Genomic DNA, 14,504 nt, shown 5'->3' with positions numbered 1-14,504 from the left:
CTGGTCTCCTTCCTTCTGTTCTTGTCCCCTTAGAATCCATTTTGTGCACAGTAGCCAGAGTGCCTTTTAGACTTAAATTAGATCATATCACTTAAACCATAGAGTGACTTTTCATAGCACTTAGAATAAAATCCAAACTATTTGCTCAGATATAAGACCTTATATGGTCTCGCCACTATTTACCTCTCCAACATCATCTCACTGGCACACTTTGCCTAATTGTAGTACCTAGACTATACTAAAGCTTTTGCATTTCCTGTTCCTTATGTCTAAAATCATCTCCCAAGTTTTCTCTTGACTATATCAGTTCTGCAGAGAGGCAGTCTTACATTCTTTCTGAAGTAGACCCCTCTCCTTCCATTATTCTTTACCATATACCCTATTTATTTTTTGTAGCACTTATCACATGCTATAATTATTTTGTTTATATATTTTTATAGTTTACTTGTTTACTGCCTTTCTCTTTTATTAGATTGTCAACTTTATGAGGGCCAGAACCATAACTGCCTTATTTAGCAGAATATTTTCAGTGTCTAACACACTGCATGCACAGTGGGCATCCATAAATATTTCTTAAATAAAGACATTATTACAAGACACAGTAAATTTTTTCCTCTAAAAACGATTCTGATTCTTCAGTGTTCAGTGCTAACTTGATTCTGAGAGGACTTATATAACTATTATTTGTATGTGTTTAGGCACTTTTATTTGCCATTCCTCTTTAAATTAGTTTTCTTTTTCTTTCTTTGTATCAGTATTGGACTGCTTTGAAGGTTATTGCTGGTTTGTGTTAATCTGAAAAAGAAGCAGTTTATCTTTGCAGCAGGAAAGAGAAAGGCACCTTCATCTTAATCCCTCCTGCAGAAGAAAGGGGTACTGCCCGCTTGGAACTGAGCAATGTATTGAAATGCATCACATGGCCTAGTTATAGTTCCATTGCAGAAATTCAGAGTGAATATGTTACATGTTCATGAAGGCAGTATGTCTTTCTCCTTCAAGGACTATTTTTCTTCCATTGTAACCTATTTAGGTTTTAAACTGTGCATTAAAAAAAAAGAATCTATACAGATTGCTTTATATCAATATTATTCCTTTCTTAATGTATCTAAAGTCAAATTTTATTTGGTTCAACATAAATTAGGTAGAATGATGGCTAATCTGAAAAAGAACATTTAGGAAATATACCAGGAAATAAACAGTTGCCACCACTGGGAATATCAGGAAATATTGATTTTCATTGCTGAGGCAGGAAAGATACCTGGAGTCCCAAATCTGAACTTGGAACACAGTTTCTAGAAGCAATGTTATATATAGTGTATAAATTCTAGACTGGAATGAGTACTACAAATTTAATCATTAAAGGATTTGGTAGATTTTTGCAGGACAAAGTATGGTTCATAAATTAGCTTAAAAGCAAACTGTATATGATGATTTGGGGGCACTTTTTAAAGGATAGTTGGGTTAAATTTCCCCTTTTTCCTTTTTTAGTTAATCCCTATATAGAATAGTTTAGGTTAAATTTTTATTTCTTTTTCTACTTAAGGTTATAGGATACCTGTAATATGTAGAGATTCATGGCAGTATAGCTGAATGCATATATAGGTGTAGTAGACTATTAATACAGTATGATATGAAATGTATTCAGCATTAAGTTTTTACTATCATTTGTAAAAAGAGTAACACTGCAGACTGATTGAGTGCGTGCTCTGCCCCTGTTTAAAGCTTTTTAACATCCCCAGTGATTTTTCTTTAATTTTTCTTCTTTTTGTGGCCGTGCTGAGTGGCATGTGGGATCTTAGTTCCCTGACCAGGGATCAGACCCGCGCCCCCTGCATTGGAAGCGTGGAGTCTTAACCACTGGACCACCAGTGAAGTTCTTTTATTTTTTAATTAAAGTTTTTTCAGCCAAACACCCCTTTTATAAGAAGAAGCAGAATGAAAATTTAAAATATTCATTATTCTACCACTTATAAATAATACTTGTAACATTTTGCCTTCCATTTTTCATCAGTGTGATGATATTGTACATTTTACATCCTGTAGTTTTTTTTTTCCTTAACATTTTTTGATATTCACAGACTCATCATGGAAAACATTTTGAATGACTGCTAACTACTCTAACATGTAGATGTCCTATAACTCCCTGAAAGTATATTTGGGTTCCTTGCATTTTGTCACTTTTAAAAGTAACATTGCAGTTGACCAGTTTTGTTCACATTGTGATTAGACCTTAGGATAGATTCCTATAAGTAAAGTTATTGAGTCACAAGATCAGTATTTTAAAGGCTCATGATACGTGATGCTTAGTCATTAAATGATAATCCAATTTCTGTTTTTACCCACAGTACATCAGAGGGCCATCTCACTGCAACCTTACCAATATTGAGGGGTGTTTTTGTTTTTTTCCAAACCTTGGCCAGTTTGTTAGGTAAAGAGTTTGTATACTTAAGGATGTTTGTGTTTTTATAACTTTTGACATTTTAAATTTACTGATTGTCACGAATTCCTTATATATTAAAAGCAACACACTTTTTATGTTTAAACCTTGGCAGTTTCTTTTGCAGTCAAGTTTGTCAGTCTTTCCTGTCATTACTACACTCATTGCTTATATATGCTTCCCTGCCAGAAGACATCTTAGGATCAGGAAACATACATCAACTGAGAGAAATTACCCCTAGTGAATAGAGTTCCCACCATATGGGGTTAAGTAAGAATTGATGAAATGGTTTCCATGATAATCAAAAAAACAAAGCAAGAAATAAAGATAATATCTAGTTTTAAAATATCTATAAATCAGCTGTAAGGGATAGGGCTTACTGACTGCCCAGAACTCTCTGGAATGTGTGGTAGATGTTACCAAAGGACTTCCTCAATGGTTGTTATTCTGATAAGTATTTGAGAATTTCTACTGCTTTTTAAGTTATGGTCTTTAGTTCTATGCTTACTGCAGTAAGCTGGTTACATCTGCTTAAAGGATTGAAATAGATATGTGTATCATTATTAATAATAAAAACACAGTACTGAATAAAAATAAAAGCAAGTTGCTTAGCGATATATTTAATGTTATGCCATAATATTATGATAGCTACAAATTAAATTCATGATAGTGATTGCTGTAAGCAAGGATGGGGAAAATTAGGGAAATGTAATGGGGAAAACATGTCACAGGTTATTTTAGCTTTTATAAATTTCTAAATAGTGAGACATTTGTGATTTTATTCCTTGTATGTTTTCTGTTAAATGCAAAGAAAAAAAAGTATAAAGGATAACAAAAGAATTTTAAAAACCTGAAATGATACAGTACCTTTATGAAGAAAACTAAGAAGCATTAACACTTGAATAAACAGAGAGAATACATTTATGATAAGAAGTTGAATAGTATGTCATAATCACTTCTCTCCAAATTAATTAATAGGTATCATATAATCCCACGAGCAATCCAGATTGTATCTTAATAAGTGTAAATGTTGGTGGTTCAGTGATTAAAAGTGAGTCTAAGTGAAAACATATATTGATATATTCACACACAATTGATTTGCAAAAAGAAAAGACTGGATGAAAATACTTGAGAACTTTAATCATGACCATTGCTCAGTGGTGGGATTATAGATTTTTATTTCTAATTCATTTTTGTATTATTCAGATTTTTTAAACTATGAAGTAAGATGGTTTTGTCATTATAGTATGATTCTTTTGTTTTAGAATGATAAGGTACATGAGACTAGGCATCCACTTTCCATCTTAAAAAAGACTTGTGAGAGAGTAGTTTGAAGTCCATGATAGTGGAACATACAGAGCCTTTTTAACTTCATTGCCAAACTGGAACTGGAAGGTTAAATAAATGATAATCATATATATTTATTTATAGGCATTTAGAACTTCCTAATAGTATAATAGCCAATTTAATTTTGTTTTTCTTCTTTTTAAAGCCATATGAAGGATTAAGACCTCAGGATCTTCGTAGATTGAAAGATATGCTTATTGTGGAAACAGCAGACATGCTCCAGGCTCCACTATTTACTGCTGAAGCTTTACTTCGAGCTCATGGTAATGAAAGAAATGTGCTTCTGATAACACGAGTGCCTTTTGAAACTTTTCAGAGTTAAAAGGTGGCTATTTTAATGTTTTAATATAAAACAAAATAGTTTGCTAAACAAGCCTAAGTTCATTTTTGTGCAGTAGTTACTGCAGTACTCAGCATCCTCATAACATTTTGTATTTTGAAGTATAAACTAGCTACAAATTGTAGAGAGAAACAGGAAATTTCTTTTAAAAATTGAGCTACTAAATCAACTTATAGATTGTCTAATTTTAGAAATGTATCTGATTCAAGCAGGGTTGAGAGTTGGAATCCATAGTCCTAGTCCTGGTTTTAACATTAATTTTTACTGAAGTCAATTAAATAAAGTTAACTAACAGTTGTGTTATCAGTATTGTCAGTTGCATTTATTTTATGTAAAAGCTGTTTCTCACCATGAAATGCACAAAGAGAAATTTAGAGAGTCAAGGCAGGAATATGCTATTCCTTTTAAGGTGAGGTTTTTTGTTTGTTTTTATTTTTTTGAGGACATTACCAGATTTACTTAGGAAAAGTGCTCAGCTTATTTTAAGTTCTCTGTGATACTTAGCATAGCCATTCTGGGAGTTGTTACATGCTGAGTTGGACCCTCTCATTGCACACTTGATATTTGACATTTTGGCTTATTTCAAAGAGGTTTTTTCTGATTTAGAAATGCTTTTTAAAGATAGAAAGGTAAATGGCTATTCTCATCCAGTAATTTTGAGGCATACCGGTCTGTTTTAACTATAAATCTGTACCATCTATCCTAAAATAGAATGTCAACTTCCAAAAACTTTTATATAACGTTTTGATCAGAAGAAAATTTAAAACTGCATTTCATCATCCTTCGATCACCTCTGTGAATAATTTGGTGTATAACCATCCAGAATCACTAACTTCAATATTGATATTTCCCAGAGTTCTGTGGCTCTATATTTTAGTATAAATAAGGATAGCCTGGGAAACTAACCAGAGATTCCTAGGTCGACTTCCAGAGAGTCTTAAGTCTTTAGGTGAGGGATGCAGCATAAAAACGTGTGTTGTAAACAAGCCTTACAAAGTAGACCATTTTCTGAGAAACATTGCTGTGCACATTTATCTAATGAAACCAAGGGTTTCAAAAACCACCTAAATAATAAAGAATATATCTACCACCTGACCTTAATAAAGTATTCAAGGCTTTATTTCTAAATGCCTTTTTAACATTTTCTCCTCAACCTAAGGGTGTCCACACCTGAACTCATCATTTCTCCCACTGTCTTGATAAATGGACTGCCACATTAATTTAATCACCCTAACTAGAAACTGGGAAGTCATACTTTCCTTCTTCATCTCTATTACATTTGGCCACAGTCTTATCATTCCTCTTCCTAAATATCTCTCATCCTCTCCCCATCCTCCCTAGCTCTTTCCATTCTCACTGCCACTGACTTAAATTCAGGTTGTCATTATTTTTCATTTAAATTGTAGTCTCCGCTGTTGCCATTCCTCTTCATCCTTATTCATTTTTTATATTGCATTTTAAAATTTTGAGCATGTAACTCCCCTGCTGAAAAACCCTTCACTGGCTCTCCACAGACTTAAAGTATCCCAGCTCTTTAGTAGACCTTCATGACCCAGGCTTCTTTACCTGGGCTGTTAATTTTCCCATTTATTTACCCACTCCTGCTTGTCCTTATTAATCACTCTTCCAGGAAACCTTTTCTGCTTATGTGTTCCCAAGTATTCACTGAGAGCCTTCCTGTCTCTTCCCATTATATCCTGTGCATGTTATGTGTCGTACACTTAGAATACAATATTGTAATAATCTCTTTATTTGCTTTTCTTCTACATTAGCCTGGGAGCTCTTAGAGGACAGCTTTTTATTGTTTTTTGTTTCCACAATATCTGGCATCCCTTAAGCCCTCAGATCATAGTTACAAAATGAATAGATAGTATATCTGAAATGTTATTTATATATTTTTAAATCCATCTTTTTATTATAAAACTATTTTTCTCCATTGCCATCTTTTAAAATTTTGAAGTAAATCCTTTGGGAAAAAAATTTAGACCTGGTTTCAAAAACGACATTGAGAAATTCAGAATAGTTTTTAAAATCTTAGAATTTAAAGATAAAATATTTTCCTCTTAGTAATAATACTTAACATTCGTAAAAACTTGTAAAGAAATACCAAATACCTTAGATTGTTTTTCTTTTGTGTGAGGTTCACAGGACCTCGTCCTTTGCTTGAGCTTTCAAATAAAGAGAGTGCATTTAAATATAACATAGAGCTGGCATAAAAGTGGAAGCTATTCATCTGTGAGGAGCTGTAACGTGACAGTTGTATTAGTTAGGGTAGGCTGGCTGCTGAAATGAAAGTATCGAGTCAAACACAGTAAACATTTATTTATTTATTTTGTGGTATGCGGGCCTCTCACTGTTGTGGCCTCTCCCACTGCGGGGCACAGGCTCCGGACGCGCAGGCTCAGCGGCCATGGCCCACGGGCCCAGCCGCTCCGCGGCATGTGGGATCTTCCCGGACCGGGGCATGAACCCGTGTCCCCTGCATCGGCAGGTGGACTCTCAACCACTGCGCCACCAGGGAAGCCCAGTAAACATTTATTAATCATAATAGTCTAAAGTGTTAGGAATGGGACAGGGGCTGTGCTCCACACAGTTACTCGGACTGAGACTCTGCCATATTAACAAAGTAGCTTCTGAGGTTGCCTGGATTATCTCCATTCCAGACAACGAATCAGAAAGGAAAAAGTGTGGAGAAATAGGTGTGGGAAGTTTTTTGACCCAGTCCTGGAAGTGGCATAAATCACTCCTGCACCTATTCCACTGACCAGAATTCAGTCACATGGTCACACTTAACTGCAAGCAATAGTTCTACTCTGTAGAACTGTTGTGTAGTACTTATGTCCGTTTCTGCCACAGGTATCTACATTCAGCTAAATTATATAATATATCATAATTCTAACTTACAATATTATATAGAATCTAAGGCTAACTTAACTAGTAATTTTATTGTAATTAAAACAAAGATTTTCTTCTCTGGTGTTTACACATTGTGTCATCAAGTATTTTTAAATGATCACCTCCATTTTCATTCCATTGATATTTCCCTAAATTACTTCTTTCCTATAGTAGGGTCAATTCTAATAACCTGATATCTAACTGAATTTTATTACTTGACATTTGTCTATTCTGTGATAACTTTTTTGATAACTTAAGAGTTCTATATTTCAGTCTCCTATTAAGGCGTATATAATAGAGGCTAATGCAGGTTTTCAGATGGACATCTCTTCTATATTGTTTAGGTAATATCAGTGATATTTTGATAATCAAATAAGATTTTCAGAGATAAACCATGCTAGTGAATAAAAAAGACAGTGCACAGAGCTGCAGTTTATACTAATTGCTGTCAAAATCCGGATGGGCTCTGTTTCAGAGCTATTAAACTGAACTATTTGTTAGATTTATAGATTGTATCCTTGGTAACATTCATTCAGCTTTCCACAGGAAAATAGATTTAAGTATTATGTTATCTACTGTCAAATTTAGTCCCAAAGTAATGAGGTTGAAGACAGAAGACAGAAATGTTTGGCAGTATTTACTAAGTAGTAATTGAATTTTAAGGATGACTCTGTTAAGAATACAAAGGTCATTTTCTGAGCATTTCCTCAGTAATAAAAGTAACTTATATAGTTCAAAGCTACCTAATGAGAAAATAAGTAAAATTTACTTACCTCTTTTTTAAAATATGAGACCAAGGCTAGTTTGCTTGTCCTTAGAGTAAATGTATACTGAAATATTTTTTAAATCTCCTTTGGAGACTCATCACTTCTATAGGTAATTAAACATCAGTAGTCCACACCTCCTCTCACTCTACTCTCTTCCTAGGAAATGACATCTTCTCCCACGGCTTCCATAGATACAGATTTCTCCTTCTAAAACTAGACTTCTGAGCTCTGTACACTTATATATAACTGCCGATTTGAAAGCACCTCTAGCATATCTCAAAAGCCCCTTAATCTCATCATGTCTAAAATTAAAATCATGCTTTTAAACCTGTACCTGAGTCTCTGGTATTCCCTATTTACACAGATGGCAGCACCAACCAACCAATGTGGAAGACCTGGGACAACAACTTTGACATTTCCTCTCCCTCAGACCCTATATCCCATTGTTACCAAATTTTCAGTCTCACGTCCCAGATCTTAACTTCTTCCTTTCTCTTCATCTCCACCGCAGCCAGCCATGGCCTTGGCTACCATAATCTCTCACTGGTATTTCCCAGTAGCCTCCTTTCTAGTCTACCTTTCCCTCCACTCTCACCCTATCCAATTTCTTTGTTATTCCATACTGTAGTCAGAATGATCTTTTCAGATCTAACCGTGACAACCTGTTCTTCCTAACCCTAAGCCCAGTTTTCACTGGCTTTCTGTCACTTCTAAACTGATGATAGGAGTATTATTAAAAAGTTCTACATGGCCTAGTCCCTGCCTGTTTTCAGCCTCACTCACACAGTGCTTCCCCTCTGGTCTCCATGCTCCAGCTACATTGACTTTTTTAATTTCACAAGGATGCTGCCTTCTCTCCTACCATAAGGCCTTTTAGCATGCTATGTACCATCGGTCTAGAATGTCTTTCCCTCTTCCTTTTACCCAGTTAGCTCCCACTCATCCTTCAGATGTCCACTCCAAGCCATGAGCTTCCTGAATGGGAGTCTCTACCTCTTCTTAATGGTGCTTCTGACAATGATAATTTTTTTTTAATGTGTTGATTTTACTTAATGTCTTTCTCCCTACTAGACTCTAAGTTCCATGAAAGCAGGAATTATGCCTGTTTTTTCCTCCTGTTATATCCCTACAGCTTGACATAGTGTATGGCACATAAAAGACATTCAATAAATGTTTGCTAAATGAATGATATGATAGAATCCAAGCAGGAATTGTGCTGGAAAATATTTGTAGCAGATAAGACTAGAATTTAATTTAATATGTGTGTATATAAATTATAGTAGTTCTTTTTTCCATTTATGAAAAAGTATTATAGTGGAGATTTGAAAAATAATATTGTTCTAAGAAAGTTTTAACTTTTTAAGTAAGTACAAGTATACCTCATTTTATTGCACTTTGCTTTATTGTGCTTTGCAGATATTGCATTTTTTACAATTTGAACATTTGTGGCAACCCTACATTGTCAGATGATGGTTAGTGTTTTTTAGCAATAAAGTGTTTTAATTAAGGTACTATAGTCTGTTAAGTGTGTAATAGCATTATAGCTAAAAAAACAATGTAGTGTAAACATAACCTTTATATGCACTGGGAAACCAAAAAATTTGTATGACTTGCTTTATATTTACTTTATTGCAGTGGTCTAGAACCAAACTTGCAATATCTCCAAGGTATGCCTGTAATGTCCTATCAAAACACTCAGGTCCATTTAGCAACATTTCCTAGAATGCACTCATGTGCAGTGTTTTTCAGTTGTTGGATTTTTCTTCTTTTGTAATGACTCCTGTTTTCAATCTTATCTTCCATCTCCCCAAACCACAATATAGTATACTGTAACTTTACAGAGCTGCTCATGTCTCTCCATTATATTTCTGTGCCCTTGCACGTATGGAAACACACTGTATCTTCATTGCATGTCTGAATCATAATTATCCTGGTAAACCACCAAATATATTGACTTCATATGGTTGAAAAAGTCTTATATAGAAAGTTTTCACAGTTATTTGTATTTGATTTGTAAAATGATATAGAATGGGCCCATGGTAAATAATTGACTCATATTACTTTTGACCCTATGCTTTATTGGGCTGCAGTGGAAAGAACACAGGCTTTGGATTTACAGAAATTTGTTTCAAATCCTTCATATCTGTGTGAGCCTGGGCAAGTTGTGTAATTTCCCTGAGTCTTGGTTTCTTCACCTCAATAATGATTGAAAAGTTTGTTGGGAGGAGTAAATGAAATATATATATAAAACACCTGGGAAAATCATTGGCTATATCAGTTTATTGTTTTGAATGGGTTAGGTTTTTATGGCTCTGGACTTATAACAACATACTTCACTTGACTATTTTTAAAGTGTTTGTACTAGGAAGGTAACCTTTTTTTAGTTAAGCGAGAATCAGGCTCACTTAATGTGCAATTTATATCAAATTCACTAAACTTTATAATCATAATCTCTTCAGAAGTTCCTTCTGCTTTCAAGCTGTTTATCAAATGATTTTTAGGACTTGTTGGCATTTTGACATGCTTATAGTTAGCTGTGTAATCATTTTACAACTTGACAGCAGTGAGGCCAATTGTGAAGTTACATATTATTCTTGAAAAAGTAAAATGGCCTAATCAAACCTATACCTATAAAAATTTAGTAAATTCCAATGACATGTGAGCCACCACTTTTGATTATTAGTAGAAATGACTGAAAATTTTGACCATATTATTAGATATTGACATGGTTGTAAGCCATGATAAATTATAAAACTTTAAATTCTGTTTAAAAATATGAATGGATATAAAATCATAAACATTCATTTGCGATTACTATTTTGATACAAATAGTTTTTTTCCATAGATGACCTATATCTCTCTAACTTATTCTCTTTTGTTATTATGAAGCTCTTAAAACATCACCGTATTTTCTCTGTTATTTGAGAGATATTCATTCTATTTTTCTTAAAGATTGGGACAGGGAGAAATTACTTGAAGCTTGGATGTCCAACCCAGAGAACTGCTGCCAACGATCAGGTGTTCAAATGCCAACTCCACCACCAAGTGGGTATAATGCCTGGGACACACTCCCTTCTCCAAGAACTCCAAGGACTACACGTTCTTCCATCACCTCTCCAGATGAAATAAGTTTATCTCCTGGGGATTTGGACACCAGTCTGGTATGGTTTAGTATTCAGTGTACTTCCCTTAGTTTTAGTTTTAATATTGTTTCATGGAACCTCTAGTCATAATTCTTGTAATGGAATCCTATACCCTACTTAAAAGGTTCAATTATTTCATGCTTTGGTAAATATTTATTATCACAGACTATTTTTGAGATCTCTGAATTACAGATTGAAAAACAAAAGGGGTTTCTTTTTCTCTTTTAAAACAAAACATAAGAGAATTTGGGAAAACCATCTACAATATTTTCACTTAAAATCTCCAATTGCTTAAAGTTTTGAGCACACCATACTGAAATATTAAAAGTTGAGTTTGTGATAGGCACCTGAAACCCAAAGATATGAAAATATTTTTATATTTTTCTGAAGACATTTATCATATGTTGATGATTATGTATTTGTTTCAGTAAAACTTCTGGAGTTTGTCATCTGGATACATTTCCAAAATAAATATTTGCTTTTTATTGAGAAACAGTACTGCCATTGTGTGCATTTTTAATTGGCAAACCATTGGTGTACTGTTACAGGAACTTTTTGTGTTTCTCGAATGATTCCGCCACACAAAATATGTTATAAATATGAATGCACTCCAGATTTTATCTGGGCCTTCTTGAAAAACAGAATCCTACTTCTGTAATTCACATCTGTAACATTATAAAGGTAGTTATTGTTTAGAAGATACACAGCTTTGTAGCATGGTTCCCTGGGTAGAAATCCTTAAATTGCTCCTCTGAATATCCTGAGTTGCTGTATTGAAAAAACAGAGTTACTCCATTTTTGTAGATTTTCTGGGGTTCGTATAGGGTGAAGGACATGATATTGAAGTGGTTATTTTGCAAGGAGCAATTTGATCTTGACTTGAATAGATTGCAATGATTTGTTTCTTGTATTTCCTTTTCCAAACAAATAGTTGCTGACTAATTTAACACATACGTTTGGAATTTAAGAATTTCACTTTTGCATTAAAACATTTAAATCCCACAATAATTTATAATGAGATAAGCATGGCATTTGTTATTTAGTCAAAGGTAGGCACACTAACTTTAATTTCCCTTATAACTTTGAAACACTGTTTATAATTACTATGCTAGTATTTTTGCCATAAGCTAATGAACAAAGAGATGTTCTATCTCCAAGGTATGACTTTGTTTAAATCATTTTCTTCTTCACTTCCAGTGTGACATTTGTATGTGCAGTATTTCTGTATTTGAAGACCCAGTGGATATGCCCTGTGGACATGACTTTTGTAGAGGATGTTGGGAGTCGTGAGTATATGCGCAGCTTAGTATTTCTTACTGCATGATAGCACTCTGATTTGGCAATAAAATTGCTTGCTTTCAGTATTTAATGATATGGATTATTTATATTGGTTTCAGAGTTACACTCAAATGTGTTATATTTTACTACTAAAGAAGAATTCTGTTTTTATTTTGACATCTTCCTATCTATTAATTTAGTAAAATTATTTAATTTAGTAAAATTATTTAATTTAGTAATTAAGGTTATTTTGCTTAATGTAAGGTACTTTGGGGAACAAAGCAGATGTAGGTAAATAAGTTTTCTCATCTATTGTAAATTTTAAGGCTGCACCTCAATATAAAGAATCAGTTTCTTATATCCCAAGATTGTTTAAGCATTTGTTTTTATGCTTTCTCTGAACTTTTTGTGACAAGCAGATAGCCTTGGAAATCTGTAAGAATATGGACGCTTAAAATTCCTTTTTAATCAGTTCAAAGTTAGATGTCTCTGCTAAGCATGGTTGGTCTATATTACAAACTGAAATTTTATTTTCCTCCTCATGTTTATCTCTATTCTCCTTCCCATTACCTTGCCAATATTTATACTTTCTCACCATCCATTAATGTTGCTCTAATGTTGTACTTTTTGAGAGAGGTTTATAAACTAAATGAAGAAGATCAATATAATGAGCAATAAGTTATCAGGTTATCTCTGGAGACACGTAAATCTAATGATTATGACCTAAGCAAAGCATATCACTAATATTTAAGGAAAAAGTTTTCAAACTGTTCTTTTTCGTAGAATACTAGGAACCAAGTATAGGGAACTAGGGAATACCATGTTGCGTGAAAGAGCAAGAACCTGAGGAAATTTTGTTTTTTTTTTTTTAATAACTTTGTCGTGGTATGGATAGCATACACTAAAACACATATTCAAAATAAATAATTCAGTAAGCTTTGACATACATATATACCCATGAAACCATTATGACAATCAAGATAATGCATATATCCATTACCCCCAAAAGTTCCCTCATTTCTCCTTGAAATCCTTCCCACCCTTCTCTTTCCGCCTCCCTCTTATCCTTCCACCACCACCCTCCACCTCCCATCTGTAGGCAACCACTGATCTTCTTTCTGTCACTGTGGTTTCATTTTGAGTACATTTTCTTTATCTGTTTTCCAAATTGGGATATAAGGGAAGATTATATTTGGATTTATATTTGTATAAATGGATTTGTATATTATATTATTTATTTGGAAGGGAAAAATAATCTGCTTTAAAAAAATCAGAATAAATAAGAATATCTGGTTGTTCTTTTTAAAACATAGATTAGACTCTACTCTGAATCTAATTAGATAGGATCAAATCAGTGCAGCTGATACAGATAAATTAATTGGCAGAGGTCAGAACTCACAACACAAAGCAAACTTTGAGCTGGTTCTGAGCACAGAAAATCTTCCACAGGTTTAGTACTTTATTTAGCTTAAAATTGTCAACTCTATTATATTAGGAAGTATTATCTGGGTTCTACCAAGTTTGTTACTGTTGATGTTGATTTCTCTGTGAAAATTGAGCCCTTCTAAGGGATTTACTTGAATTTTTTTGAACTTCCTTGACCTTCCTCTCCAAACTCCTATCACAGGAACCATCTCCCATACTTAATGGTAAGATTTAAATTTGAAAGATCTAATTATTGTTTTCCATGGTACCTTATCAGCCTACCTAGGATACTCCTCCTCTCTCCTACCAGGTAGTTCTTGTCAAATCAAGCATCAGTAAAACAAGTACCAGATTGAGTGACTCGTATGTGAATAAAACCATTTTAAAATTAATTGCAGTCCTTTCATGGGCATATAGAAAAACTCTTCAGTCTAAGAAGCAAGGAAGAATTTTTAAAGGTCCCTAGATAGTTTTGAAAACATCTTAATTTATCTTACTCTTCTCTACCCCCTTATCTCATCAGTCTATACAGATGCTTTGAAGCATCTATGCCAAGGGCTTAAATGAAAGGGAAATTACTATTTTCTTCCCAGCCTAGAATATCCTTCCTGCTACTGATTAGTTGTTGATTTACTAAGTGGTAACCTTCCTGTGCCTCAATTTCCTGAACTATAAAATGGTGACAGTGGTGAGTACTTTATAGGATTGTTGCCAGTTTATTGTTAAATGGCTTAATATATGGAAAATGCATATAGTAACCACTCAGTAAATGTTAGTTATTACCATCTTACTAAGCTTGATAATAAACAGTGGGAACTTACGATATAATCTGTGAACCTGACCTACAAGATAAAAATATAGGTAAAGTTTGC

At 33.8% G+C, this 14,504-nt stretch overlaps 1 protein-coding gene across 7 annotated transcripts in view; it reads left to right on the top strand.

Moving 5' to 3' along the window:
• Nucleotides 1-14,504, top strand: part of ANKIB1 (ankyrin repeat and IBR domain containing 1) — a 159,163-nt gene that overhangs the window by 105,815 nt on the left and 38,844 nt on the right. For all 7 annotated transcript variants that reach the window (XM_067746442.1, XM_067746443.1, XM_067746441.1 and 4 more), the window contains 3 exons: nt 3,930-4,047; nt 10,739-10,947; nt 12,127-12,215. In XM_067746442.1, the coding sequence (XP_067602543.1) occupies nt 3,930-4,047; nt 10,739-10,947; nt 12,127-12,215 (416 nt within the window). The remainder of the gene's footprint in view (nt 1-3,929; nt 4,048-10,738; nt 10,948-12,126; nt 12,216-14,504) is intronic.

Source organism: Pseudorca crassidens, chromosome 8 (assembly GCF_039906515.1).
Source record: "Pseudorca crassidens isolate mPseCra1 chromosome 8, mPseCra1.hap1, whole genome shotgun sequence".
In the NCBI taxonomy this organism is placed as follows: Eukaryota; Metazoa; Chordata; class Mammalia; order Artiodactyla; family Delphinidae; genus Pseudorca; species Pseudorca crassidens.
Note: the sequence above shows the minus strand (reverse complement) of the source record. Positions and strands in the feature narration are given on the sequence as shown.